The sequence below is a fragment of the Sciurus carolinensis genome, chromosome 14, assembly GCF_902686445.1.
Source record: "Sciurus carolinensis chromosome 14, mSciCar1.2, whole genome shotgun sequence".
NCBI lineage: Eukaryota > Metazoa > Chordata > Mammalia > Rodentia > Sciuridae > Sciurus > Sciurus carolinensis.
In genome coordinates this window covers 7,528,993-7,553,910 of record NC_062226.1, presented here as the reverse complement: position 1 = coordinate 7,553,910, position 24,918 = coordinate 7,528,993, and the positions used below count along the sequence as shown (strand labels likewise).

The following is a 24,918-nucleotide window of genomic DNA, read 5'->3' as shown; positions in this document are numbered from 1 at the left end:
ATGGAAAATGAGAAAGTGGAAGAAGAGAGAAGAGGAGTAGGACCACTGAGCAGGTCAGGGCACCACGGGAGCAGAAATCCCAGGGGAACCGGGACTGGGGTGGTGGAATTGCAGGAGCTATAAAGTCCTCAGAGTCTGCCCTCCTGCTTCTGTGTTCCTGTGTTTTCACTCTTGCAATAAACCATATTTTAAAACAGTAGGCCCTAAGCCCTGGAGCTCCTGGCTCCAAGTTCACCCTAGTTCTTCCCAGAGTCAACCTCAGGGAGGAGCTGGGACTGCCTTAGCCCAAACACTGGTGTGACATGGGTGCTGTCCCCCTCTTGAGGGAAATGTGTGACTCAGAACAAAAGTGCTCCCGCGGCAGAGCCTTGTGGGGCTTTCCTCTTGGGATACAGCTGGGTGACTCAGGTCGGCTGGGCTGAACGTGGGGAAGGCTTTTCACCAGCTCATTTGCGGGGTTTTTTTTTCCCCCCTTTGGGAGAATAAAATTGTATTTTTAAAAATGTTTTACTTGTTCTTTTTAGTTACAGATGACAGTAGAGTGCATTTTGACATCGTACATACATGGAGCCTAACTCCCAATTTTTGTGGTTGTGCATGACATGGAGTTCCTCTGGTCGTGTATTCATATATGAATATAGGAAAGTGATGTCTGATTCATTCTACTGTCTCTTCCATTCCCATCCCCCTCCTTTCCCCCCACTCCCCTGTCCGATCTAGTGACCTCCACTCCCCGCCTCCTGCCAGTTGTGAGTCAGCATCCACATATCCAAGAGAACATTCAGCCTTTGGTTTTTTGGGATTGCCTTAACTTAGCGTGATAGTCTCCAGTTCCATCCATTTAATTCTTTATGGCTGAGTAATATTCCTTTATGTCTATGTGTTGCCTGCAGGTGCTCTTAATGTCACCATGCAGTGTAGACCAGGACTGGATTTTGCGTTCTGGCTTCTTTTGACCAACGTGGTGGAACAAGGCCTCCTCCAGCTGACTTGGACTCTTAAGTCAAGGACACCCCGTGCCCTTGCTGGACCTGTGTCCCATCCTAGTCTGGCAAGGCAAGAGCAAAATGGGCCCTCATGAAGAGGAGGAGGGCCCAGAGCGCCCTCCCCAGCCCCGTGCCCAGGTTGGAGGTCTCCCAGGTACACCCCCCTCCCACCCACCTCACCCCTAACCTCTGCCTGGTTGTTATTTAACTCTACAAAGATTCCGAAGTTAGGAAACCAGCCAGCTCTGACTGGGATATCCCTGGGCTGATTCCAGGACGAGGGCAGGAACCTATCAGGTTAATCCCTCTCTGCGGCCTGAAAAGGCCAGAACTGTCCCCATGCCCATCAGGGTAGGGGAGGCCATGGGAGTCCCCAAGCTCGCCCGTCCCTCTCTGGCTCAGCCAAGCTCACAGTCCCTGCTGATGGCCTGGCAGAGGTGTTTACACCTGTGAGTCCCCTCACTCGGGGGAGGGGAGCAGGAAACCAAGGGATGAGAGGTGCCAGGTCCCTGCCCACGTCTTGGCCAGTAGCTGAGAAGTTCTGGTGGGAAGTGACCATGGACTGGCAGGGCCCATCCAGGTGTCCTCCAGTGATCCAAGCTGCCTCCTTCCAGGTAGGTGAGCCAGTGACTGAGGCAAGGCGCCTCACCTTGCTGAGCCTGCTTCCTGAGTACAGTGGGCCCAAATAGCCCCTGGGTTCAAGGGCTGTCAGTTGAAGTGACTGCAGGCCCCAGGGGGAGGTGTGACTGGACAGTGGGGATGGCCAAGGTGTGCTTGGGGAAACTTGAGGGAGAGGTTTCCGGAGAGTGGGGCCATTATTTCCTGTGCTTTTCGGCAGGGAGGTCTAGAGGAGGTCAGGACTGGGCCATCTGGAGGTTACTACCTTAGCTGGGCCAAAGCACAGCCCTGGCACTGTTCTCTGCAGTCCTTGGAGGTGCACAGCTTGAAACATGGGGATATGGGGCTCCCAGGACGGGAGCCCGGGTGGGAGCTGGAGAGCCGCCCTTGGACTTTGTGCTCAGCATGAGCAGAGACCGGCTGGGATGGAGGCCCAGACTGGGCCGCAGGGGCCCCAGAGGGGAGGTCTGGACTCACCGCCTGACAGACACCAGACAGCCTTGCCCAGCCTCGTTCTCTCCTCTGTAGGGGAGGAGGCACTGGCCTCAAGGCTGCCACCGACCCGAAGCTCTGGCTATGAACACTGATGCTGGGGCCGGCGCAGCATCCCCCAGGCAGGCGGTGGAGGAGGGGTGGCCCGGATGGCCAGGGTTTGGGAGTGGTGAACCAGGCCACCTCACTGTAGAGCCCCAGAGAGGTAAAGTGACAGCCAAGGACACGGATGGGACATTTTCAGCAGGAGTCCTCTGCCTCCCTCAGCAGGAGAGAGATCTGAGGGCACACCCCAGGGGCTGGGAGCGTTGGCACCTCCTGGGGCTTCTCACCAGCTGTGGCGTCTCCCTCAAGTAAGAGCCAGCTCAAGGCCAGAGCCCTGTTGACCAGGTGACCCCAGTCATCTTCCCAGGCACAGTCTAGGTGGGAGTAGGGACAGGATTGACCTGGGACTGGAGCCTGGGGCCTGGACCTGATGTTACAGACTCTAAATGACTAAGCCACTCTTGCTATCAGGCCTTTTTGTCTGCTGAGAAATGGGTCTCGGAATACATCCTTCCTCCAAGGGGCAGCGTGAGGGTTAAACGAGGTGATGTGTGCAACGGTCTCAGCATGTGCTGTCTAGGAAGAACTCAAGTTAAAAACAGTAGCCAGGGGTCCCAGCCTGATCAGAGGCCTGGGATCAGTAGCCACTGAAGTCAATCAGAGCTGCGTTTAAGCCGAATCTTTGCTCTGCCATTTGCCTGCTCATGACGTTAGTAGGTGATTCTTCTCTGGTTTTGTTTCCTCACATATAAAATGGGGAAGTTGTGCCAGGGTTTAGCACCTGGTGTGGAAGAGACACAGAATTTTTTTTTTTTTTGTACTAAGAACTGAACAAAGGGGGTACTTAACCACTGAGCCACATTCCTTTTTATTTAGAGATGGTCTTGCTAAATTGCTGAGGCTGGCTTTGAACTTGCGATCCTCCTGCCTCAGCCTCCCAAGCTGCTGGGATTACAAGCGTGCACCCCTGCGCCTGGCAAACACGGTAGATTTTACACTCTGGGTAGCGGATACCAAAGACAGTCTGTGCTTCAAGGATGAGATAACAAATTGGAAAAGCAATTCCTTTTTTTTTTTTCTCTGAAACTTGGTAAGACAGCTGCCCTCAGATTTGAGCAGAGGAGGTCTCCACCAGCTCAGTGCTCAGGTCCCTGGGGAGGAAGCAAGACAGAAGTGAGGCTTTCTATGGCCTAGCCAGCTGCCAGCCATACCTGGTTCCAGGTCAGTTCTGGCCCCTCAACATTGCCACCCAGTATTGTAGAAATGGGTTCTTTTTTAAACTAGAAGAAAATTTATAAAATACAAGTAAGTAAAGGGCAGATAAAAGTCACCTCTAGACTTGAGCACGATGGTGCACACCTTAGCGAGGTCCTCAGTAACTCAGGAGGCTGAGGCAGGAGGATTGCATGTGTGAGGCCAGCCTCAGCAACTTAGAGACTCTGTCTCAAAATGAAAAAATCAAAGGAGCTAGGACCATAGCTCAGTGGTAAAGCACTTTTGGGTTCAATCCCCAGTGCTGAAAAAAAAAAAAATAGTCTCCTCTAGTCTTACTACCCATAGCTAATCACTGTCAACACTTGGAGAATACTTCCAGGCTGTTTTCTCAATAATAGGTCCATGCTATTCATCACTAGGCTTATTCTATAAACAGTGGTTTTTTTCCCTTGTGTACTGGGCATTGAACCTACCACTGTATGTATGCTGGATAAGTACTCTACCACTGAACCATGTTTCCAGCCCCCCGTGTTTTTATACCATAATTCATAACACTTTTTGTTGTTTTTGTTTTCTTGCAGTACTGGGGAATAAGTCCAGGGGGCGCTTGACCACTGAACTACATCCCCAGACTTCAAAAAAATTTTTTTTTATTTTTAATTTTATTTGTTCTAATTAGTTGTACATGACAGTAGAATGCATTTATACATTTTGATAGATCATACATAAATGGAGAGTAATTTCTCATTTTTCTGATTATACAAATTACAGGATCACATGGGTCATACATGTATGTGAGGTCATAATATCTGTTTCACTCTACTATCATTCCTTCCCCATACCCTTTCCCCCCTCCCTTCACTCCCCTCTACTTAATCTAAAGTAACTCTATTCTTCCCTATCCTCCCCTACTTATTGTGAGTTAGCATCCCCATATCAGAGAAAACATTCAGCCTTTGGTTTTTTGGGTTTGGCTTATTTCAATTACCATGATATTCTCTAACTTCATCCATTTACCAGCAAATGCTAGAATTTCATTCTTCTTTAAAGCTAAGTAATATTCTATCATGTATATATACATATGTATATATGTATATATATATATACATATGTACCACATTTTCTTTATCTAATCATCTGTTGAAGGGCATCTAGGTTGCTTCCATAGTTGTTTAGCTATTGTGAATTGAGCTGCTATAAACATTGATGTGACTGCATCAATGTAATATTTTGATTTTAAGTCCTTTGGATATAAACTGAGGAGTGGGATAGCTGGGGTCAAATGGTGGTTCCATTCCAAGTTTTCTGAGGAATCTCCAAACTGCTTTCCATAGTGGTTGCACCAATTTGCAGTCCCATCAGCAATGTATGAGTGTACGTTTTTCCCCACATCCTCACCAACATCTGTTGTTGCTTGTGTTCTTGATAACTGCCATTCTGATTGGAGTGAGATGAAATCTTAAGAGTAGTTTTGATTTGCATTTCTCCAATTGCTACAGATGTTGAACATTTTTTCATATGTTTGTTGATTGATTGCATATCTTCTCCTGTGAAATGTGTTCAGTTCCTTAGCTCATGTATTCATTGGGTTATTTGGTTTTTTAGTGTTAAGTTTTGTGAGTTCTTTATATAATCTAGAGATTAATGCTTTATCTGAGATGCATGTGGTAAAGATTTTCTTCCAATCTGTAGGCTCTCTTCACATTTATTGTTTCTTTTGCTGAAAAGAAGCTTTTTAGTTTGAGTCCATCCCATTTATTGATTCTTGATTTAACTTCTTGTGCTTTAGGGGTCTTGTTGAGGAGTCAGGTCCCAGGCCAACGTGGTGAAGATCTGGGTCTGCTTTCTCTTCTAGTGGGTGCAGGGTCTCTGTTCTAGTGCTAAATCTGTGATCCACAGTGAGTTGAGTTCCATGCAGGGTGAGAGATAAGGGTTTAATTTCATTTTGTTACATGTGACTTTCTAGTTTTCCCAGCACCATTTGTTGAATAAGCTCTCTTTTCTCCAGTGAATGTTTTTGGCACCTTCATCTAGTATGAGATACCTGTACTGATGTGGCTTTGTCTCTGTGTCTTCTATTCTGTACCATTGCCAAGACTTTTCTTTCTTTTTATTTAAAGGCAGGGTCTAGCTAAATTGCCCAGCCTGATCCCAAATTGCTGGGATTACAGGTGTGCACCACCACTACCTGTTCATAACACACATTTAAAAGAAAAAAAGAGTTTATTTTGAAATGTCAACACCACCACAGGGTTCAAAATCCAAAAGGTACAGGGGCTGGGGCTGTAGCTCAGTGATAGAGCACTTGCCTACTGTGTGTGAGGCACTGGGTTTGATCCTCAGTGCCACATAAAAAAATAAATAAATAAAATAAAGGTATTGTGTCCATCTACAACTAAAAAAAAATCCAAAAGGTACAAAGGAGCCAGGCATGGTGGCACATGTTTATAGTCCAGTCTACTTGGGAGGCTGAGGCAAGGGATCGCAAGTTCGAGGCCAGCCTGGGCAATTTAGTGAGACCTGTATCACAAATGAACTGGGGCAGGGCACAGTGGCCCACGCCTGTAATCCCAGTGGCTCGGGAGGCTGAGGCAGGAGGATCACGGGTTCAAAGCCAGCCTCAGCAATTTAGCGAGGCCCTAAGCAACTCAGCGAAACCCTATCTCTAAATAAAATATTTAAAAACTGAACTATATCATCAGCTGGGGATGTGGCGAGTGGTTAAGCACCCTGGGGTTCAATCCCCAGTACCTCTCCTCCTCCAGAAAAAAGAATCCACTTTTCCACTCATTCCATTGGCAAGTGCAGTCTGTTCAGGAGGAGGTGAGGAAACTGGTGGCTGGTGCCCTGCCAGAGGGCGACACCCCTCTCTGGAGGACAATGTGGCACTATGTATGGAAATGTCAAACACAAATCACCTTTGACCCAGCAATTGCACTTCTTGGAACTTATCCTTTGGTTGCAAGAAACAGTGAGGGTAAAGTTACCTGTGAACCCTTGATGGCAAAACATTGCCAACGACCTGGGCATCCACTCGTGGGAGACCAGCGCGACATGCAGCAGTATTTTCACACCATGGAGTGCCACGTGGCTTCAAAAACACGAATCAGTCAGCAAGGGAGCTCTGGTGTACTGACCCAGTTCAGAATGAGGTCCTGGACAAAGGCTGTGGAGGGCTGGGGAGGTAGCTCAGCGAGAGAGCGCTTGCCTAGCATGATCCCAGCACCACAAAAGCGTAAAAAAGGGTTATGGGCTGGATGCGGGGCAGGGGGCGGGGCACACCTGTATCCCAGCAGCTAAGAGGCTGAGGCAGGAAGATTGCAAGTTCAAGGCCATCCTCAGCAATTTAGCAAGGCCCTAAGCAATTTAGTGAGACCCTGTCTCAAAATAAAAAGTGGGCTGGGGGCTGGGATTGTAGCCCAGTGGTAGAGCACTTGCCTAGCACACGTGAGTGAGACACTGGGTTCAATTCTCAGCACCACGTGTAAAAAAATAAAATAAAGATCCACCAACAACTAAAATTAAAAAAAAAAAAAAAGGGCTGGAGATGTGGCTCAGTGGTTAAGCTCCCCGGGTTCAATTCTTGGTACAAAAAAAAAAAGATTTTATGGAAAAAACACAGGGTAGACTCACCTATCCACATCCTGTTACTATCTATCAGCATAAAAGGGAAATTAACACATAATTATATTTGCTCATAAATGCATAAAATACCTCTAGAGAGATTACAAGAAACTAGTAGTATTGATTACTTTGGGGGAAGGAATCAGGATACTCAGACTTGGGCTCCCAGGAAGGAGGTTTTTTGCTTGCTGCACAAAATTTTAAAACTTTGACTATTTGAATGATGTATTATATGTGCAAAAATATTAGAACTGAAAGACAAAAAGAAAAATGTTTAACGAGGAAAAGAACAGAAATCCGTTCCACCCCACTTCTCACCCTGAAATTTCACACTTAAAAGTGTCCCAGCATTTCTGGGCAGGTGGCCACTTGGGAGGCTGAGGTAGGAGGATCACAAGTTCGAGGCTAGCCTGGGCAACTTATTCAGACCCTGTCTCAAAATTAAAACCAGGATCCAATCAATCCCCAGGACCACACACACACCCACAGTTCCCAGCATCACTCTGAAAATCATCCTCAGAAACTATGGAATGAACAGGGGTCCATAGGATGGTGACCTACCTGACCAAAAGCCGTGGCCTTCACTTATAATTTCCCTGCAAAACTGGGATGATACCAGTTTGGATCTCCAGAATTTTCAGTGCTGTTTCTTGACCTTTATGTCTACTTGTTTCCAAGTACAGTTGAGATCTATAGCTCAAGGAGACAAACTGTTGGCACTGTAAATTCACCTGTTCCAGAGAAGCCCTGTCAGAGGGGAGGCTTGATCCTGACTTCTTTGCTCAGGGCAGGAGGAAAGGAAATCAATTAAGCATCAGAGTCAGTAATATAGAGAGGGCGAGGTGCTGTACACATGTAATCCCAGTGACTTGGGAGGCTAAGGCAGGGGGATTGCAAGTTGGAGGCCAGCCTCAGTGATTTACAGAGACCCCGTCTCAAAATAAAAACTAAAAAGCGGGTTGAGGTTGTAACACAGTGGTAAGAGCGCTTGCCTAGCACACAAGGCACTGAGTTCAATCCTCAGCACCACATAAAAATAAATAAATAAAATAGCTGGATGTGGTGGCACATGCTGGTAATCCCATCGACTCAGGAGGCTGAGGCAGGAGGATCACAAGTTCAATGCTGGCCTCAGCAACTTAGCAAGGCAACTCAGTGAGACCCAGTCTCTACATAAAATACAAAAAAAGGACTGAGGATGTGGCTCAGGGGTTAAGTGCCCCTGAATTCAATCCCTGAACCAAAATAAATAAATAAATAAATAAATAAATAAATAAATTGTGTCCATCTACAACTAAATTTTTTTAAATTTAAAAAAAAATATATAAATTAAATTAAAAAAAAAAAAAACAGCAGAGGATATAGCTCAGTGGTAGAGTCCCCCTGGGTTCAATCCCTAGAACCAAAAAAAAAAAAAAGGCAAAAGGAATGTAGACAAGCCCCGCCTTCCACCTTGCTTCAGAAGAGGAAGTCTGCTTCTAGCATCTCATTCTTGGAGGAATGGTCTACAGTCCAGTGTCACCTCCTTCGGTGCAGAAAAAATACTTGCCGTACAGAGGACAGAGTTGACACTAATGTCTGTGATTTCACTTATTAATTTTGCTGTCCCAGGGATTGAACCCAGCACCTTGTGCATGTTAGGCAAGTGCTCTATCACTGAGCTACATTCTAGCCCTTTTTATTTTTTACTTTTTTATTTTAAGAAAGGATCTCCCTAAGTTGCTGAGGCTGGCCTTGAACTTGCTATTATTCTTCTGCCTCAGCCTCCCTGGGATTACTGGGATTGCAGGTGTGCTTCACCATGCCTGACCCCAAAAAATGTTTTTATAATTGACAAGAAGGTGACAAACAGATGTTAGAAAAAAGGGCCAAAGACGAGTGAGGCAGGTACTGTAATAGACAAATCAAAAGATGCCCAAGTTTGCCACAGTCAGGGAGATACATGGAGACCATGAGGTGGGACTGTTCGCCCAGGGGCCTGGGGTCCTCCTCACACACAGCTGTTGGGATGCACAGGTTCCTACATTGGAAGAAAGGAGTGCAAACATCCTGGACCAACCCTCGCACTCCATGCACTCTGATGCTTAGAAATAAAAGTGCCCGGATGCAGATGCCTAGTCATAGCAGCAAAAGAAGCAAAACACTCACAGAAGAGGGAACGCCCTTCAGCAGGAATTAAGGTTTGGATGTGAGGTGTCCCCCAAAGCGCACGTGTGAGACAATGCAGGCAGGTTCAGAGGAAAAATGACTGGGTTATAAGAGCTTAACACAATCAGTGATTTAATCCCCTGATAGGGATTAACTGAGTGGTAACTGAAGTGGTGGGCGTGGCTGGAGGAGGTGGGCATTGGGGCGTGGCTTTGGGGTATATCTTTTGTACAAGGAGAGTGGAGACTCTCTCTGCCCCCTGATCACCACCTGAGCTGCTTCCCTCACTCTTCTGCCATGATGTTCAGCCTTACCTGGAGCCCCTGGGGAATGGAGCTGGCTTTTTAGGGACTAAGACCTCTGAAACCGTGAGCCCTCAAAAAAACCTTTCCTCCACTACAGTTGTTGTGGTCGGGTCCTTAGTCACAGCAGTGAAAAAAGGGACTAAAACAGTGGGCAAAGCTTACAGTGTCCCTAGGGAAGCAGGGAGAGGGTCATAGAGACTGAGAATAAGGTCTGGGGCCACACTTCGAATCTTTTTTTTTTTTTTTTTTTTTTTTTTGGGGGGGGTGCTGGGGATCGAACCCAGCGCCTTGTGCTTGCAAGGCAAGCACTCTACCGACTGAGCTATCTCCCCAACCCCCACACTTCAAATCTTGATTTTGTGACTTGAATAAGTGACTGCACTTCCTCCGTCTGGGTTTCCTCACCTGTGTAGCAAGAATGATGAAGATGCTCGTACCTATGTCATAGGGTTGAGCTGAGGATGACATGAGCAACCAGGTCGATGGTGTTTAGAACACGTTCTGGTCCAGCACATGTCTAGAAGATTCCCTATAAGCTTACTGTTGAATAAGAAAATTAAGAGGCATCAAAATATTGCATCAAGACCCTAAAGATGTCCAGCGTGTTTGTGATTTAATGAGCCTAGAAAATTATGGGATGCACGTACTTGGCTATCAGTAAGAGTTACTCAAGAAGGAAGTGTGTGCTGGGGGAGGATAAGCAAAAGAAAAGTGTTTAAAGCTTCGTATTATGTTTATGCAGCTATTAAATAACGTGCATGTATATGTACAAAGTTTCAATGATTAAACAAGAAGGAAATCAAGATAGGAAAGTACCTCTCTATCCCCCACAGAGACCCTGGGGTGCCAGCAGTGTGCGAAGGGCAGAAGTCCTCCAGTGATGGGCTCTTCCCCAAACATCGCTTGCTTGTTTCAAATCAAACAGTCTCTGATAAATATTTACCCCAATGCAGGAAGGAGGGAGGGAGGGAGTGGAAATCTGAAGGATGGTCTTTGATCTAGGGATTTTCCCTCTCCCTTTCCCGGCCTCAGCTGTCACAAGGATTGCACCATGCCACATTTTCATGCCAGCACAAATGGGGGTCCTCCTCACCCATAGTTAGGAAGGATTACTGCTTACCCCACGCCCATGCCTCTCAAATCCATTCTCCACACTGCAACACAGCCCCAGGGCGCTTCCAAAGTACAAATCCGATCATGTCCTTCCTCCATAAAACCATTTTAATGCTATCAAATTCAATCCAAATTCTGTATGAGGCTGACTCTGCAGAAAATCTAGCATCCGGGTACTGGGAGCAGCCAGGTGAAAGCGCCCAATTCTCTTCGATCTTCGGTTTTCAAACACGTTTCTCTGTTTGCCCACACACCCAGCTTCGGCTGGGATGTCGCTTCCTCCAGGAAGCCTTCCAAGACCCTCAGGGTCGGTTAGGGGCTCTAAGACTGTAGAAGCCCGGGCTTTGATTGTCAGGTTCGTGAGGCCAGAGGTCGCATCCCTAGTGCCAGCCTGCCTGAGTCCGGGCATTTCGGGATCGGAATTCGGTGACCTTCACAAGGTGTCCGCCAGCTCTGTCATTTGATCCCGGCCAGGAGCAGGGGCTGAAGGTTGCTGACTGGGACTGGCTATTTCGGGACGTGCAGCAGGGTCCTTCGGAGGGTGGTGACGACAGGAGTGCGTATCCCTTTAAAAGAAAGGCGGCGGGGGCAGCGCCCCTCGGAAGCACCCGGGAGCCGCCCGGCGCCCGGGGTCCTGCCCCACGCCCGGACGCGCTGCAGGAAGGCGCCGATTCCTATTGGTGCAGTGGGGGGTCTCGGGCGGCGCTGATTGGCCGAGGACAGGGGCGCGTCAGGGCGGGGCGGGGCGTGTCCCGCCCCGGCCTAGCTGTCCCGCGCACCGGGACTATGTCGTGGGCGCGGAGCCACCTGTGCGCGGCTCTGTCCCTGGCAGCTGTGCCTGCGCGTGGTGCAACGCCCGAGGGCGCAGCGCGGCGGGGGTTGAGCGCGTGGCCGGCGCCGCAGGAGCCCGGCATGGAGTATCAGGTAGCTGGTGGGCCGGCGGGGGGCGGTAGCGCAGTGACACGTGGGCCGGGCCTGAGCCGCACAGCATCCGGGCTCCGCCTGCTGAAGGGGAAACCCGCAACCTGGGACTGGGGGACTCAGGGGGCGGGGACAGGGAACAGGAAGTCGGCCCGGGTCGCCGAATCTGGGAATTCTTAGGCTGTTAGTGCCCGGCATTGGAGAAGGAAGGGGCGTTGGTGATAAGATCGTGAGGTCCGGAGGCGCAACTGGGTCTCAGGGAATAACAGCAACCCCTTCAGTGCTGGGTGGAGGAAGCAGGGGGAAAGAATTCGGGAATTCAGACTTGAAAGATCCGGGAGTATGGATCTGGGGATGAAGTCCCTGGGATTCAGAAGGTTAGGGACCCAAGGACCTGTAATTGTGGGGCAACCTGGAATCAGGAGCTGTGGAGGGCCCAAGAATCTGGAAAACAGGGAACGTCTGCGGATGCTGTTCCAGGAGCTAGTTACCAGACCAGAACCTAAGGCCCGGCAGGCTGGTACCACTGGTTTGAGAGGACTGGGGCCTCCAACCCACCCATAAAGCCTCCAGGGCAAGAGACACTGGGTCTGAGACCTGAGGAGAAATAAACAGCACCCCTGTTCCCAGTGCCCTTGTGGCCTCTCCAGATGTGGTATCTACCTGCCCCTTCTGATGGAAGACCCTGCTCTTCTCCACCTGGTTGCTTCAAGCAGCTGTGCCCGGGTCAGAATGTGGAACTCCATAGTCCTCGGGGTTGGGTGTAGTAGACTCCTGCAGGAATTCCAGAATTCTAAGATCCTAGCATGCAGTCTGGCCTGAGCCCAGTAGGGGCCAATATCTCGGTGGAGGGAATTTGGGCCAAGCCCAGAGTATGAGGGCAAAGGCCTAGTGGATTAAGGTCTAGGGAGCCAGAGCAGGAAGCAAAGCTGGTTCCGTTAGTCCTGCCACCCTCTCTGCCTGGCACTCCCTGGGTGGGGTTGAACTGCCCCAGGCTCCCTTTGCCAGAGCTGGAAAGATGCCACTGCTCTCTCCCCATTGCTTAACCTACAGGCTTGGGCAGAAGGGCTGTCGTGGTAGGCCTAGGACCCTGGCTTGGCCAGTGGTATGCTGGGTGCTTCTGCCCCTAAGGACCCTTAGTGAACCTAAACCTGTTACCCGGGGACTGTGGTTGCCAGGATGCTGTGCGCATGCTCAACACTCTGCAGACCAATGCCAGCTACCTGGAGCAGGTGAAGCGCGAGCGGGGTGATCCTCAGACACAGCTGGAAGCCATGGAAGTGTACCTGGTACGGAGTGGGCTGCAGGTAAGGAAGGAAAAACCTGTGACCACTCTTGACCCCCATCTGTCTGAGATTGCTGTGGCTGATGTGGGGTCCTCATCTCTCTGTTCCAGGTGGAGGACCTGGACCAACTGAATATCATCCATGTCACTGGGACCAAGGGAAAGGTGAGGGACAGGACCCATGTGTAGGTGTCCACTTGGTAGGCTGGTGGTGTGGGGCCTGTCCACATAATATCTCTTCTTTCCAGGGCTCCACCTGTGCCTTCACTGAGCGTATCCTCCGGAATTATGGCCTGAAGACAGGATTCTTTAGGTAACCGAGTTGTGGAGGGTTGTGTCTCCTAGCTCTCTGGGAAACTGTGGAACAAGGGCGAGGTAATCCCTAGAAGGTCAGCTGCATGTCCCTCTGCCCAGTATTTATTCATTCAACAAACATTCACTTAGTACTTACCATACTGGTCCAAGTTTATAGCAGGCCTTAAGTTTTACAGTGAAAAAAGTTGGGGGAGGCAACTGTAACCTCAGTGTGTAACATGGGCTGGGGATATGGTCCAGTGGAAGAGGGTTTGCCTAGCGTGTACAAGGCCCCAGATTCAATCCCCAGTACCATGGGGGCTGAGGGCGAAGGGTGAAAGAAATGGAGAGAGGAACTCAGTACGAGAGAGTCTTTGAGGATTCAAATCCAGCACACATCATTTAGTGATGTGCTGAGAAGTACATCGTTAGGCAGTTTTGTTGTGCGAACACCATAGATGGACTTACGTTAGTCAGCTTTGCATCACCATGACCAAAACTCCTGACAAGAACAACTGAAAGGGGGAAACGTTTATTTGGGCTCATGGTTTTGAAGGTTTCGGTTGTTGCTCGGGGCCTGAGTGAGGCAGAACATCATGGCAGAAGAGCATGGCATAGGACAGCTGTCAGCTCTTGGAAGCCAGGAAGCAGAGAAAGGGAGAGAGAATGAGCAGGGAGAAAATAAACCCCTCCAGGCACACCCAGTGATACACTGCCCCTAACTAGGTCCTGCCTTCCAGTAGTCCATTCAGCTATCAATGGATTAATCCAGTAAGTGGATTAATCTACTGATGAGGTCAGAGCCCTCACGATATAATCTTGCCTAAAAGCCCTACTGCTGAACCTTGCTGTACTGGGGACCATGCTTTCAACATGTTAGCTTCTGGGGACACATCCCAGATCCAAGCCCATAACAGTACTTACACAAACTAAGAGCTCTGTGATGTCACTAAAGGATATAATCTTACAGGACCACTGCCATATATGTGGTCTATCATTCACCACAATGTTACGTGATCCCCTACCCTACAAGGCAATGATCTGTCTTTTAAAATAATATTTTTGGGTAAAATTCCTAACCATTGACTTGGGCCCATGTGGCCTTGTGGCCAACCCAGAGAGGCGGCATAACCATGGAAGAATGGGCCTTTCCTTGAGGTCAGACAGACAGACATGGTGTAGCAGAGGGACTGGCTGGTATTTGATGAGGAAAGCAGGGGACTTTTGGAGCCCTCAAACGTGCTGGACCAGGACAGTAGTGAGGGGCCTTTCCCTCCCTCCCGAAGGCGGTTTCTTAGTTGACCTGTGAAGGAGGAGGGCCAGGTCAGGTACAGGGAGTACAGGCGCCAAGGCCTGGAGACAGGAAGGGAAGGATGGGGGCGGGAGGGACTGGGGCAGGGAGAAGTGAGGCACGGAGCCCAGTGACATCAGCCCCGCAAGGGCCTGGGAGGATGTGGCAAGGAACGGGGTCTCTCTTGAGGGCCCCAGGAGCCTTGGGAGGCTCTTCAACAGGGGAGTGACGTGGTCAGATGAGTCTTCCCAGAGACAAGTTTGACAGCAGGGGCGGGGAAGGCCCTGGGCTCGGAACAGAGTCCCGATGACCCGTCTCCCGGCAGCTCTCCCCACCTGGTGCAGGTGCGTGAGCGGATCCGCATCGACGGGCAGCCCATCAGTCCTGAGCTCTTCACCAAGCACTTCTGGAGCCTCTATCACCGGCTGGAGAAGACCAAGGTGCCCGTGCTGGACGGCTGCTGGGTGGGCAGGGGAGGGGCGCTGCACATTCTAAGACCCCATCATCCCAGAGCAGGGGCTCTGGGGGTCAGATCCCTAACGTGCTTCTGTGCCACAGGATGACAGCTGTGTCTCCATGCCGGCCTACTTCCGCTTCCTCACGCTCATGGCCTTCCACGTCTTTCTCCAAGAGAAGGTGCGTGCCCCTCCCAGAAGGCTGTCTGAGGTGTCGGAGACAGGAACCTCACGGGCTGGGACTCCTGGTCCCAGGTGGCATCCCGCCATGCCGTTGGTTTTCTGCAGGTGGACCTGGCCGTGGTGGAAGTGGGCATCGGCGGGGCTTACGACTGTACCAACATCATCAGGTGAAGGCGGCCCCTGTGGACGGGAGTGGGGCCAGGAACCAGGCCTTATCTGCTGCCTGATGGCTCAGGGCCGGGCATCATGACCCTTTTGTCTTCTGCAGGAAGCCTGTGGTGTGCGGAGTGTCCTCTCTTGGCCTCGACCACGTCAGCCTTCTGGGGGACACAGTGGAGAAGATTGCGTGGCAGAAAGGGGGCATCTTTAAGGTGATCAGGCAGCCGGGGGTAGGGAGGTACACGGAGGCCTGGCCCTGGCTCTCAGGTTCAGAGGAGTGGGCTGGGACAGGCCCTTTGTGTCCTGACTAGGACAGGTCCTGGCCATTAGCAGGGTCTGGGTTCTTGTCCAGTCGCCACAGTGTGACTGGAGCAGGTCGAGCCCCTCCCTGGCTTCAGTCTCCCCACTGAAACCTGAGGGACAAGAGCCTGAGCGGCAGCTCAGACCCAGCTCTGTGCGGGCCTGAGAGGGGAGGTGGAGGACCCTCGGCAGCCATCTCACTCTTCCTGACCCGTGCAGCATGGCGTCCCTGCCTTCACCGTGCTCCAGCCGGAAGGTCCCCTGGCTGTACTGAGGGATCGAGCCCAGCAGATCTCAGTGAGTCTGATGCATCAGGTGGCAGCAGGGTGGGGTGTGTCCGAGCCGGCTGGACAGGCGCTTTCCCCTGGGGGACCTGAGTTTGCTCCTGTGTGCAGTGAGCGAGCTGCCTCGCCTGTGCAGCTGCTGGTCCCCTGGAGCACAGCTGGGTTCTGGGAGCAGGGCTGGGAGGGCCTTCTGGGCAAGGTGGTGGTGGCGACTCTGCTGCCCACCTGCTGCCCATCTCCCTGCAGTGTCCTCTCTACCTGTGCCCACCACTGGAAGCCCTAGAGGAAGGGGGGCCGCCGCTGACCCTGGGCCTGGAGGGAGAGCACCAGCGATCCAACGCGGCCTTAGCTTTGCAGCTGGCCCACTGTTGGCTGCAGCGGCGAGACCAGCAGGGCACGTGGCCTGGTGAGTGGGCAGGCGGGTGGGCGGTGCGTGGGAGCCTGCCTCAGAGGGTCCTGAGTCTCTGGGCCTCACACACTCCACAGGCGTTGGGAAGCTGCGGGTGTCCAGGCCAAGTGTGCCATGGCCGCTGCCCCTGGCCCCCGTGTTCCAGCCTACATCCCACATGCGGCATGGTGAGTTGGACCTTCCTGCCCAGCCAAGACCACCTCGTGTCTTTGTGCCCCTTGAGCTGTTTCTTTTGGTTTCCTGTTTGGGAGGTGACTTCAAGAGGGTACCTAAGGGTCAGTACCTCCCTGACTTTGAGGTCATGAATCCGTCTGAGCCCAGGTTTCCCAACCTTCCAGCAAATAATGTCATCGTGTCCACTGTGTGACAGCTTATGGTGCCACCGTGTGCCAGGCCAGCTGTCACTGGGTTAGTGACAGTCCTGGAGCAGATCTCAGACCACACCCTAGCCCCAGCACTGGCCCTGTGAGCTCAGGGCTCTCCAGCTGTCAAGTGGAAATAGTTACGATAGCAGCCCCTTCTTAGGGGCCTGGAAGATTCCAACAGGTGAGGCAGACCAAGCCCCAAACCCACCAACTGGCACCAGTAAGAGGCTCTTGGGCTGATGCCCTTCAATGGTGGCTGTGGGGACAGTGGGCTTGGTGTTTGTGCAGAGCTGAGGACTAGGGTTGGGGAGGATCCCCAGCATTGCCTGCCCGCCTCTGCCAGGGCTTCGGGACACAGAGTGGCCAGGCCGGACACAAGTGCTGCGGCGGGGGCCCCTCACCTGGTACCTGGATGGGGCGCACACCACCAGCAGTGTGCAGGCCTGCGTGCGTTGGTTTCGCCAGGCCCTGCGATGCAGTGAAAGGCCCAGCTGGTGAGGACGGGGCAGGGCAGGGGCGGGGCCCTGGGAAGGGCTGGGGTAGGACTGCAGAGAAGGGACTGGAGGTCCCGTTCCGACCCTGGTCTGTCTCTGGTGCAGTGGGCCCGAGGTGCGCGTGTTGCTCTTCAACTCCACTGGGGACAGGGACCCGGCGGCCCTGCTGAAGCTGCTGCAGGTGAGGGACTGGTTGGGCGGGGTTGCTGGCAGCTCAGCAGCTGTGCTTCTGACTGTGTGACCCTGTGGGAACCTGATTCCCTCAGCTCTGTTCCCTTTTCCCGAACTGTGCTGAGGATCAAATGTGAACACGAGGGCCACGTGGTGGTTAAAGGTGCAGGCTCTGGACTCACAAGACAGGCCCCCATAGCCACTGCCATATGACCCTGGACAAGGCACGGCATTTTCCTGAGCCTCAGCTTGCCTCTCAGGAAATGGGGTTGCCACTAAGGTACCTCCTCTGGGGAAATTGGGGTGACCACAGGCCGTCAAGGCTGAAGTGGCTTTTAGGGATCATCTGCCATTTTGCAGACATGGAAGCTGAGTCTGTTCATATCCAGAACCTTGTCTATGTGTGCAAGGCCCCTGGATTTGGGGCCTGCCCCCCAGCTGGGCGACCTTTAGCAAGTGCCTGCCCAGGCCTCCTTCCCCCATCTGTACAACAGGCGGCGCCCTGCCAGAGGCCAGACAGGGTACATGGAGGCAGATGGAAGTGGCACTGGTGCCACGGCTGGGTGTCTGCAGTGTCACTCTAGCTCAGGGCGGGGCAGCACCTCCAGACAGCTTGAGTGGCAGGTGGAAGTCTGGGTGGGTGACATCCCCTCCAGAGCGTGATGCCATGTCTTTCTCCTTGGCCTTCAAGCCCTGCCAGTTCGACTATGCTGTCTTCTGCCCCAACCTGACAGAGGTGGCATCCACAGGCAATGCAGGTGAGAGGTGACAGATGTGGTCCCTGGGGGTGGGCAAGGGGCTGGGGGCACTGAGGTGGACTGCTCTGGATATGTGATGACGGGGCTTCCCGACTGCAGGTTGTATAGCAGGTTGATTTGTTTTACCATGTAAGTACCCTGTGGTACATTTTGAATTTGTGTCACATAGCTGCAATAGTGAAAAAGAATGGTCAGGAGAATACTTTTCAAAATGCAAGTTTTACTGCCCAGTGTGATGGTTATTAATGTCTTTTTCCTTTTGTGGTGGTGGGGAATGAACCCAGGGCCTCATGCATGCCAGGCAAGCACTCTACCACTGAGCCACATCCCCAACCCCGGTTATTGAAATTAATTTAATGGGCCTCAACTTAACCCATATTTGTTACTTTAAATGAAAAAGAGTAGATTAGAAAAATATCAGTGTGCATCGCATGAAGTAAAGGTAGATAGTTTGGCCAAGAGTCTGTTCTAGGATTATACATAAATATGTGAATAATGGGTTGCCATTTAGAATGATTTTTTACTGCACATTATGGTTTTAAAAAGTTTGAAATATCGTAAAAAATACAGATCTCCAGGCCCTGCATCAAACTGGGGAAAGTTCTGGAATCTGTATTTTTTAACCAGCTTCCCCAGAAATACTTAGGCCCTCCTGGACATTCATTACTGAGGAGGGTCGCGAGGTGGGGGGAGAGATGGAGCTGAGGGCAAAGCTTCTGGCCGGCTCCCAGCCCTAGAAAGTTGGTTGAGCTGGCCTGGCCGCAGGTCCCTCGCTGTGGGGACCACTAGCAGAGTCTGCTGCCGTGGCGTGTGTACCGAGCCTGGTGCTAAACTTAGGTGCGCAGCATGTACTCTCCCCTTCCTCCTGTCGCAGCCCCACTCCCTGTCCCTGTCCCCCTCACTGACATGCCTGTCCCCGCACCCCAGACCAGCAGAACTTCACGGTGACGTTGGACCAGGTGCTGCTGCGCTGCCTGGAGCACCAGCAGCACTGGAGCTGCCTGGGTGAGGAGCAGGCCAGCCGGGGCCTCTGGAGCCCCTCCAGCCTGGAGCCCCGAGGGCCAGCACCCCTGCAGCTGGCGCCCCACCAGCCCCACCCCTGTGGCACCAGCTCCCTGGTCTTCAGCTGCATCTCCCACGCCTTGCAGTGGATCAGCCAAGGCCGGGACCCTGTCTTCCAGTCTCCTAGTCCCCCGAGGGGTCTCCTCACCCACCCCATGGCAAGCAGCGGGGCCAGCGTACTGCGTGAGGCTGCCGCTGTCCACGTGCTGGTCACAGGCAGCCTGCACCTTGTGGGCGGTGTCCTGAAGCTGCTGGAGCCCTCCTTGTCCCAGTAGCCACGGTGGTGGGGCCGGAGGTGGGAGCCTCCCACGCCTGCCCTGCCTTGGCTCCATGAACTTACACCAGGTGCCTTTTGATTTCTGCTTTCTTGATTCTGAGACTATCCCAGGCTGTGGAGTTGGACTGCAGAATGTCCTCGGTCTCTGAGGCTGTGCCTTGCTTGCAGCCTGGACAGCAGGGCTTCCCAGGGGCCTGTCTTAGGAGGCCTGCAGCCCAGCCCACTTCCCCTGCCACCCCACCTGCCACCTGGCTCAGACCCAGCTCATTGAGTGAGCTGCCTGGCCGTGCTTAGGGAACTGCCTGGGGCTGGGCGATAGATTCCCTTCTCCCAGGGCCTCTGGGGAAGGAGAGCCCTTGCCTTGAGCACCCTGGGAAAGAGCACGGCTGGAGTGAATTAAAGCCCTTTTTTAAATGGAAAAACAATGGATGGGCTCTTCTAGTTACCTTATCAGACAACAGAGGGCTGGGGCTGCAGCTGGTGCAGGAACCGGATTGTGTAGAGGGAGCCCAGGCTTCCCTGCCTGAGCCTCAGGTGGCCTGTCTGTGACGAGAAGCCTGGACTGATGTCCCAGGCCATATGAATTGAGAGGTGCACCCACTTTAGCTTCCTGAAACCATGGGAGACCCACAGTCACACAGCCAGTGAGCAGCAGGTCCAGGATGGGAACCGAGAGCCCCAGAGCAAGGTGCACAGCGCCTCCTGGTGTCTGGCTTCTCACAGCCTCAGTCCCAGGACTGTGAGCAGCAGAGGGGACTAGTTCAATCAAAGCTGCTGTGCCCTGGCCACCTGCCGCTGCTCAAGATGCCATCCTAGCGGGCAGCGCTGCTCTATGCTGACCATGCCCCTGCTGTTCTAGAGGCCCCTCCCCTCGGCCCAGCCAGCCCAGCATGGGTTTCGTGTCTGATTTATTGATGGTGAATATACAGGGGTGAGCCCAGGACCAGCAGCCTGGCCACTCTCCACCTGCTGCCTGCCCAGTGGCTCGGAGGGGTCTCCACGTGTCAGGGGTCGGGGAACCAGGCTCCCTCACCCCACGGTTCTTGCGCCTTCTGGGCTCCCAGACTGAGTGCCCCTTGGCTTGTTTCCCCACCAAAGTTGTACCAGTTCAGGTGTGAGGCCACAGGAACCAGGTCAAGGTGGCTCTGGCTGGGCCCTCTTCCTCCCATGGAGGAGGCGCGTCGGCCTGGGCAGCTGGGCCACCCAGCACGTTCGCCAGTGCAGCATCCGGGTCAAGTGGCAGGGACTTGAGTTTCCAACAGCAGTGTGGACGTAGGAGGCAGTGGTCTTTCTCTCTGTGGTCCTGCGCAGCTCTGTCCCACGGCCCCTGGGTTTGGAGGTTCTGTGGAGTGGGGTGGGGGGACCCCCAGATGTTCCAGGTTGGTGCTCCCACTGGCAGCAGGCCTCGGAGCGGGAGGCGGGCAGGGCGGGTGCAGAGAGCATGCTCCGTCCTCGCCTGAGTGGAGGCACTGGGGTCCCGGGCAGAGTTCCTGGCTGCTCAGTCTCTCCGGCTGGGTGAGGGCTGGCTGGGGGCCCCCGGGGCTCCGGGCCGGGTGCTACGCCATGCTGCTGGTGGAGCAGGGGGTGCTCTGGGTGCTCCCGATGCTGTGGTTGGTGCTGCTGCTCTCAGAGGAGGCCGGGGCAGCCACCGCCACCACGGGCTCCCGCTTGCCGGGGGGACCTGGGGGCGGGGGCAGGGGCGGAGGTCAGGGCCCCGGCCAGGGCTCCCCACTCCCTCAGAGGCTTTGCCGGGCTCCCAGAGGTGGTGCGGAGGGGCCCTGGGTGCTCCCTGCGGGGGGCCTGGGATACTCACGCGTGTGCGAGTAGATGTACCAGAGCGCCGCGGTGAGCAGGGCCCCGATGAGGAAGGCGCCGAAGGTGATGCCCAGCACGGCGGGCAGGACCAGGCCTTTGCCTGCACCAGGAAGGTGGCCGTCAGTGCCGGGCGCGGCCGGAGCCCGGTTTGGGTACTAGCTCCGGCCCAGGCACTGACCCTGACTTCTTTTCATCTAGCGAGTGTGCTCGTCGCACCATGGCCACGAGCTGACCCTCACCCAGAAGCCCGTCAGCCAGGCCTCCCGAGGCGGGCAGAGCCATTGCCAGGGAGTAAGGGTGGTACAGTGTGAGTAAGGAATGAGGGGCCTCGGGCTCCAGGGCCTTCCCCCCCTGCATTGTGCCCTTAGGTCAGCCTCTGCCCCTCTCGGAGCCTCTGCCAAGTGGGACTAGGCCAGAGCACCTCCCAGGGCTCTTCAGCTCGGCAAGAGCTGTCCCAAGCCTCAGCCCTTCACCCTCTGACCTCCTGTGTGGCCACAGGACAGGAGGCTCCCCGTGAGCCTCCGATTCTTTTCACCTGTGCGGAGGGGCATTTGCCCTGCTTTTTCTGCCCTGGCTGTGGGTTGGGGTACCACCCTTGCCGGGATGACAGGTGCCTGCCCACCTCTGCTGGTGGGGGAGCTAGTAAAGACCTGGAGGGGCACCTTCCACACTGGGGGCCTCAAGGAAGCAAGAAGGCCAGTACCACGTTAAGGTGTTCCATCCAGGAGGCCCTGCCCCTGAGCAAGGTCAGTGAGTGACCAAGCGGGTGGAGAAGAGCCCTGGGCAGGGAACCAGAGGCCACAGGGTGGTCACGAGCAGAGACTTCATCAAGATGCAGCCTACAGTGTGCTACTCCGGCCACTGGGATTCTGGGGACCCTTCTGCCCCTCCTTCCAGGACTGCTCCCCTGAGATCCTTCAGCTGTCCCTTGATTCCCACGCAGCTACCAGAGCAAACCCCAGAGAGGCCCAGAGGAACCTACCAGACAGATCAGGGCTGACGATGCTCAGGCGCATGGAGACAGCCTTGTGGACTTCCTGGGGAGGGGAGAGCGGTGTGTGGCCCAGGCTCTGTGAGGCAGCACCCGGGCTCCCTGGCTTTGTGACCCACCTCCACCACTGTCTAGCAGGGAGCTGGGGCAAGCCCGGGATCTCTGCTGGGGGAGGGCATCGAGTGACACTCCTGCCAAGGACCTTCCGGTGAGGCCCTGAGGCCCCTGAGGCCCTGAGCACTGTGGGAACACCCATTATGCTTGCACATACCTGGGAGTGATGAGCCTGGGTGGGGCTGTGACAAGCCAGACTTGCTGGCTGGAGGGAGAGGCCCACTGAGGGGCAGCCCCAAAGACCTCCCTAGCCTCACACACCAGCGGGGGTTTGGATAGTGGAGACCTTTCTGTGCAAAGAGCTGGGGTCACCCCGAAAGTGTGTCCAGGGCTGTGCCTGAGAACAGATTCACTGGACAGTGAAGCGTTGAGACCAGCAAAGGCAGAAAGTCAGGATTTTGTGTCCTTCCCCAGGGCCCCTGTCAACTAAGATCACTTTGGTGACAACACCACATGGGTGGGTAGACTCCTGGGGGATGGACGGGTGTCTGGGTGGGACGGTGGAAGTACTGACGCATGGACAGGCGGGACGGCAGATACACAGAAGGACAACGAGTGGATGATATGGGAGCTGCAGATCCTGCCCAAGAGGAAGCAATCCCACCAGAGGGGCTGCAGGTGGCTCGAGAGTGCCCGATGGCCCGCTGTCAAACCACAAGCTGACTGTGGCTCTGCCCGACACCAGCTGTTCCCGCACCCCTGGGCTGCCACGTCCCTGCCAGAGATGGAAGCCACCCTTGAGCTGGGCCTGGCCCAGGGTCCACTCACCTGGGACCAGGTCCTGGGACGCAGGGCCACAGTGCAACTGAGGGTGCCAGCCGTGGGCGTGGGCACCATGTAGACGCGGAGGAGGAAGCTGAAGCGTAGGTCACCCTCAGGGCTTGGGGACAGCAGGCTCACACAGCTGCCCTTGGCTGCCCGGCCCTGGATGAGTTCCACGGCGTCCGCCTCAGGCCCCAAATCCAGGTGGCAGCTGTCTAGCTGAAGCACAACCTCAGGCATCGATGGGGACATGCTCACCTGCATGGAGAGGTGGCAGGCAGGGGTGTGGGCAACTCTTCTTGACCCTCCACCTCTGCTCTTTGGAAAAAAGCCAGAGGCAGAGTTCCCACCCCTGAATCCTCCCAGTAGGACAGACAGGGGCCAGCCTGGGGCAAATAGGAAGAGGGACATGCCTATCAGTGACTGAGCAATGTCATCCCTATCTGCCCCTCCCCTGGAAGTTTAATTCTTGTCTTTTCTGTAGCAATGGTGGGAAGACAGGCACCTAAGTCCTAGGATCCGGAGGACTTGGGGAGTGACCGGGCCCACCCAATACCTGCACAAAGCCCTGCTGCCCTAGCTCGATGGTGCTGGAGGCCTGAAGGAAGTGCGGGCTGAGGTAGAGGCCCAGCCGGAAGGAGAGGCTGTCGGTGTTGATGCACTGCACCTTTTTCTGTGGGAGCACCAGAGGGAGACTTGCTCAGTGGGGGGCACCAGCCAGGAAGGAGGGGCGGGCTGGCCACAGTGCTCTCGCCTCCTCCTCCCTGGCTTCTTTCACACTGGGGATGAACCCAGGGGCCCTACCACTGAGCCACATCCCCAGCCCTTCTCATTTTTTAACTTGAAACAGTGTCTCCCCAAGTTGAGTGATTTGGCACGGCCAGTGTGTGCTAGAACCCTCTGACTCGAGAGGCTGAGGGCAGAACCCTGGACAGCACTTCCCGCGTGTACAGAAGGGGAGACTGAGGCACACTGGAGACAGGGGGATGGACAGGATCTGGCCCCAGCCCCAGCAGCAGACCCTGGACCAAGTGGACGCGTGGTGACCATCCATCTTACCCGCAGTGGTGATAAGCCTGACAGGAAGTTGATAACCACCTGCAGGAAGAGAGCAGGGAGCTGGTTAGAGCCAGAAAGGACCCCAGAGGGTCTCCCACCCAACACACCCATCTTGTGGATGTGGAGACTGAGCCAAGCAGTGGCCAAGCCTCTCCTGTGTTCCAACTGAGTACCAGACCTTGCTCCCCGCCACACCCCTCAGCCTGGAGGACGGGGGAGACAGCTGTAGGGACACCTTTCCGGCCCAGCCCTACCTCATTGCTGATCATGTGTGTGGTCACCTCCATGCCACAGCTGGAGTAGGTGCTGCGCAAGATGAGCTGATCAGTGCTGTCCTCGGCCTGGCAGCTGGGGTCCCAGAAGGTCAGGCCGGTGATGGTGCACTTCAGAGCCTGGGTCCAGAGGGTGGCACTGTCAGGAGGCCCGGGCTCCCTGGGACCTGCCCCAGCACCCAGGACTGCTCATAGCCCAGCAGTCCCTAACCCCAGCTCCTTTGCTCCCCTACTCTTTGTGAGACCTTGTCATCCTGCACCATTTAAGAAAACTTGTCTTGAACTTATTTCTTCTTGGACTCCACCTTGTGCTAAACAATAAGATCAATTCACAAGTCTGATTTCCTACTTAATGTTTTTCTTCAAATAAAGAACTATTATAACTAAAACCATTCATTAGAGTTCCACATATAATCATCACTCCACCCCAGGGGCACACAGACCCCACCAGCAGTATCCGCCTTCAGATCTGGGGTGTGCAAACTTTTCCTATAATAGGCCTGATGGTAAATACTTCAGGCCTGTGGGCCCTATGGTCTTTGTTGTAATTCCCCAACTTGGCTCTCATGGCCTGAAAGTAGCCATCAGTGAATGATTGTGACTGTGTTCCAATAAAACTTTATTTACAAAAATAGGCAGGGAATTGGAGTT

At 53.9% G+C, this 24,918-nt stretch overlaps 2 protein-coding genes and 1 long non-coding RNA gene across 8 annotated transcripts in view; 1 reads left to right on the top strand and 2 right to left on the bottom strand.

The window, feature by feature from the left end:
* The first annotated feature begins 1,324 nt into the window (after positions 1 to 1,324).
* Positions 1,325 to 24,839, top strand: Fpgs (folylpolyglutamate synthase). Of its 4 annotated transcripts, none has more exons than XM_047523837.1 (15): positions 1,325 to 1,600; positions 12,646 to 12,774; positions 12,864 to 12,917; positions 13,001 to 13,065; positions 14,663 to 14,777; positions 14,896 to 14,973; positions 15,081 to 15,142; positions 15,244 to 15,346; positions 15,654 to 15,731; positions 15,965 to 16,124; positions 16,205 to 16,294; positions 16,836 to 16,986; positions 17,092 to 17,167; positions 17,849 to 17,915; positions 18,843 to 24,838. In XM_047523837.1, the coding sequence occupies exons 1-15, from the start codon at positions 1,478 to 1,480 to the stop codon at positions 19,250 to 19,252; spliced, it is 1,761 nt and encodes a 586-aa protein (XP_047379793.1). In that variant the 5' UTR covers positions 1,325 to 1,477; the 3' UTR covers positions 19,253 to 24,838. The 4 variants fall into 4 exon arrangements, with proteins under 4 accessions (XP_047379793.1, XP_047379796.1, XP_047379792.1 ...); XM_047523840.1 differs by lacking the exon at positions 1,325 to 1,600 and adding an exon at positions 11,081 to 11,102 and having other exon boundaries at positions 18,843 to 24,839; XM_047523836.1 differs by lacking the exon at positions 1,325 to 1,600 and adding an exon at positions 11,287 to 11,470 and having other exon boundaries at positions 18,843 to 24,839.
* Positions 5,039 to 11,627, bottom strand: LOC124963996 (uncharacterized). 3 transcript variants are annotated; one of them, XR_007104869.1, is made up of 4 exons: positions 9,839 to 11,627; positions 7,542 to 7,756; positions 6,344 to 6,447; positions 5,039 to 5,242 (listed from the first exon to the last, which is right to left on the bottom strand). It is a non-coding gene; the product is annotated as an uncharacterized LOC124963996 (long non-coding RNA). The 3 variants fall into 3 exon arrangements; XR_007104871.1 differs by lacking the exon at positions 6,344 to 6,447 and having other exon boundaries at positions 9,839 to 11,626; XR_007104870.1 differs by lacking the exons at positions 5,039 to 5,242; positions 6,344 to 6,447 and having other exon boundaries at positions 6,886 to 7,756; positions 9,839 to 9,973; positions 10,250 to 11,623.
* The window catches only part of Eng (endoglin), a 32,658-nt gene continuing 25,862 nt past the window's right edge, over positions 18,123 to 24,918 (bottom strand). The window contains exons 10-16 of the mRNA XM_047523835.1: positions 24,250 to 24,387; positions 23,996 to 24,034; positions 23,493 to 23,609; positions 22,943 to 23,194; positions 22,052 to 22,106; positions 21,068 to 21,169; positions 18,123 to 20,935 (exon numbers count right to left, since the gene is read on the bottom strand). Coding sequence (XP_047379791.1) covers positions 20,811 to 20,935; positions 21,068 to 21,169; positions 22,052 to 22,106; positions 22,943 to 23,194; positions 23,493 to 23,609; positions 23,996 to 24,034; positions 24,250 to 24,387 — 828 coding nt within the window. The 3' untranslated portion in view covers positions 18,123 to 20,810. The remainder of the gene's footprint in view (positions 20,936 to 21,067; positions 21,170 to 22,051; positions 22,107 to 22,942; positions 23,195 to 23,492; positions 23,610 to 23,995; positions 24,035 to 24,249; positions 24,388 to 24,918) is intronic.

Coding starts and splice junctions, on each gene's coding strand:
- Fpgs (XM_047523836.1), top strand. CDS start 11,333: ATGTCGTGGGCGCGGAGCCACCTGTGCGCGGCTCTGTCCCTGGCAGCT. Junction 14,974..15,080: donor ACGTCTTTCTCCAAGAGAAG/GTGCGTGCCCCT, acceptor GGTTTTCTGCAG/GTGGACCTGGCCGTGGTGGA. Junction 16,295..16,835: donor TACATCCCACATGCGGCATG/GTGAGTTGGACC, acceptor CGCCTCTGCCAG/GGCTTCGGGACACAGAGTGG.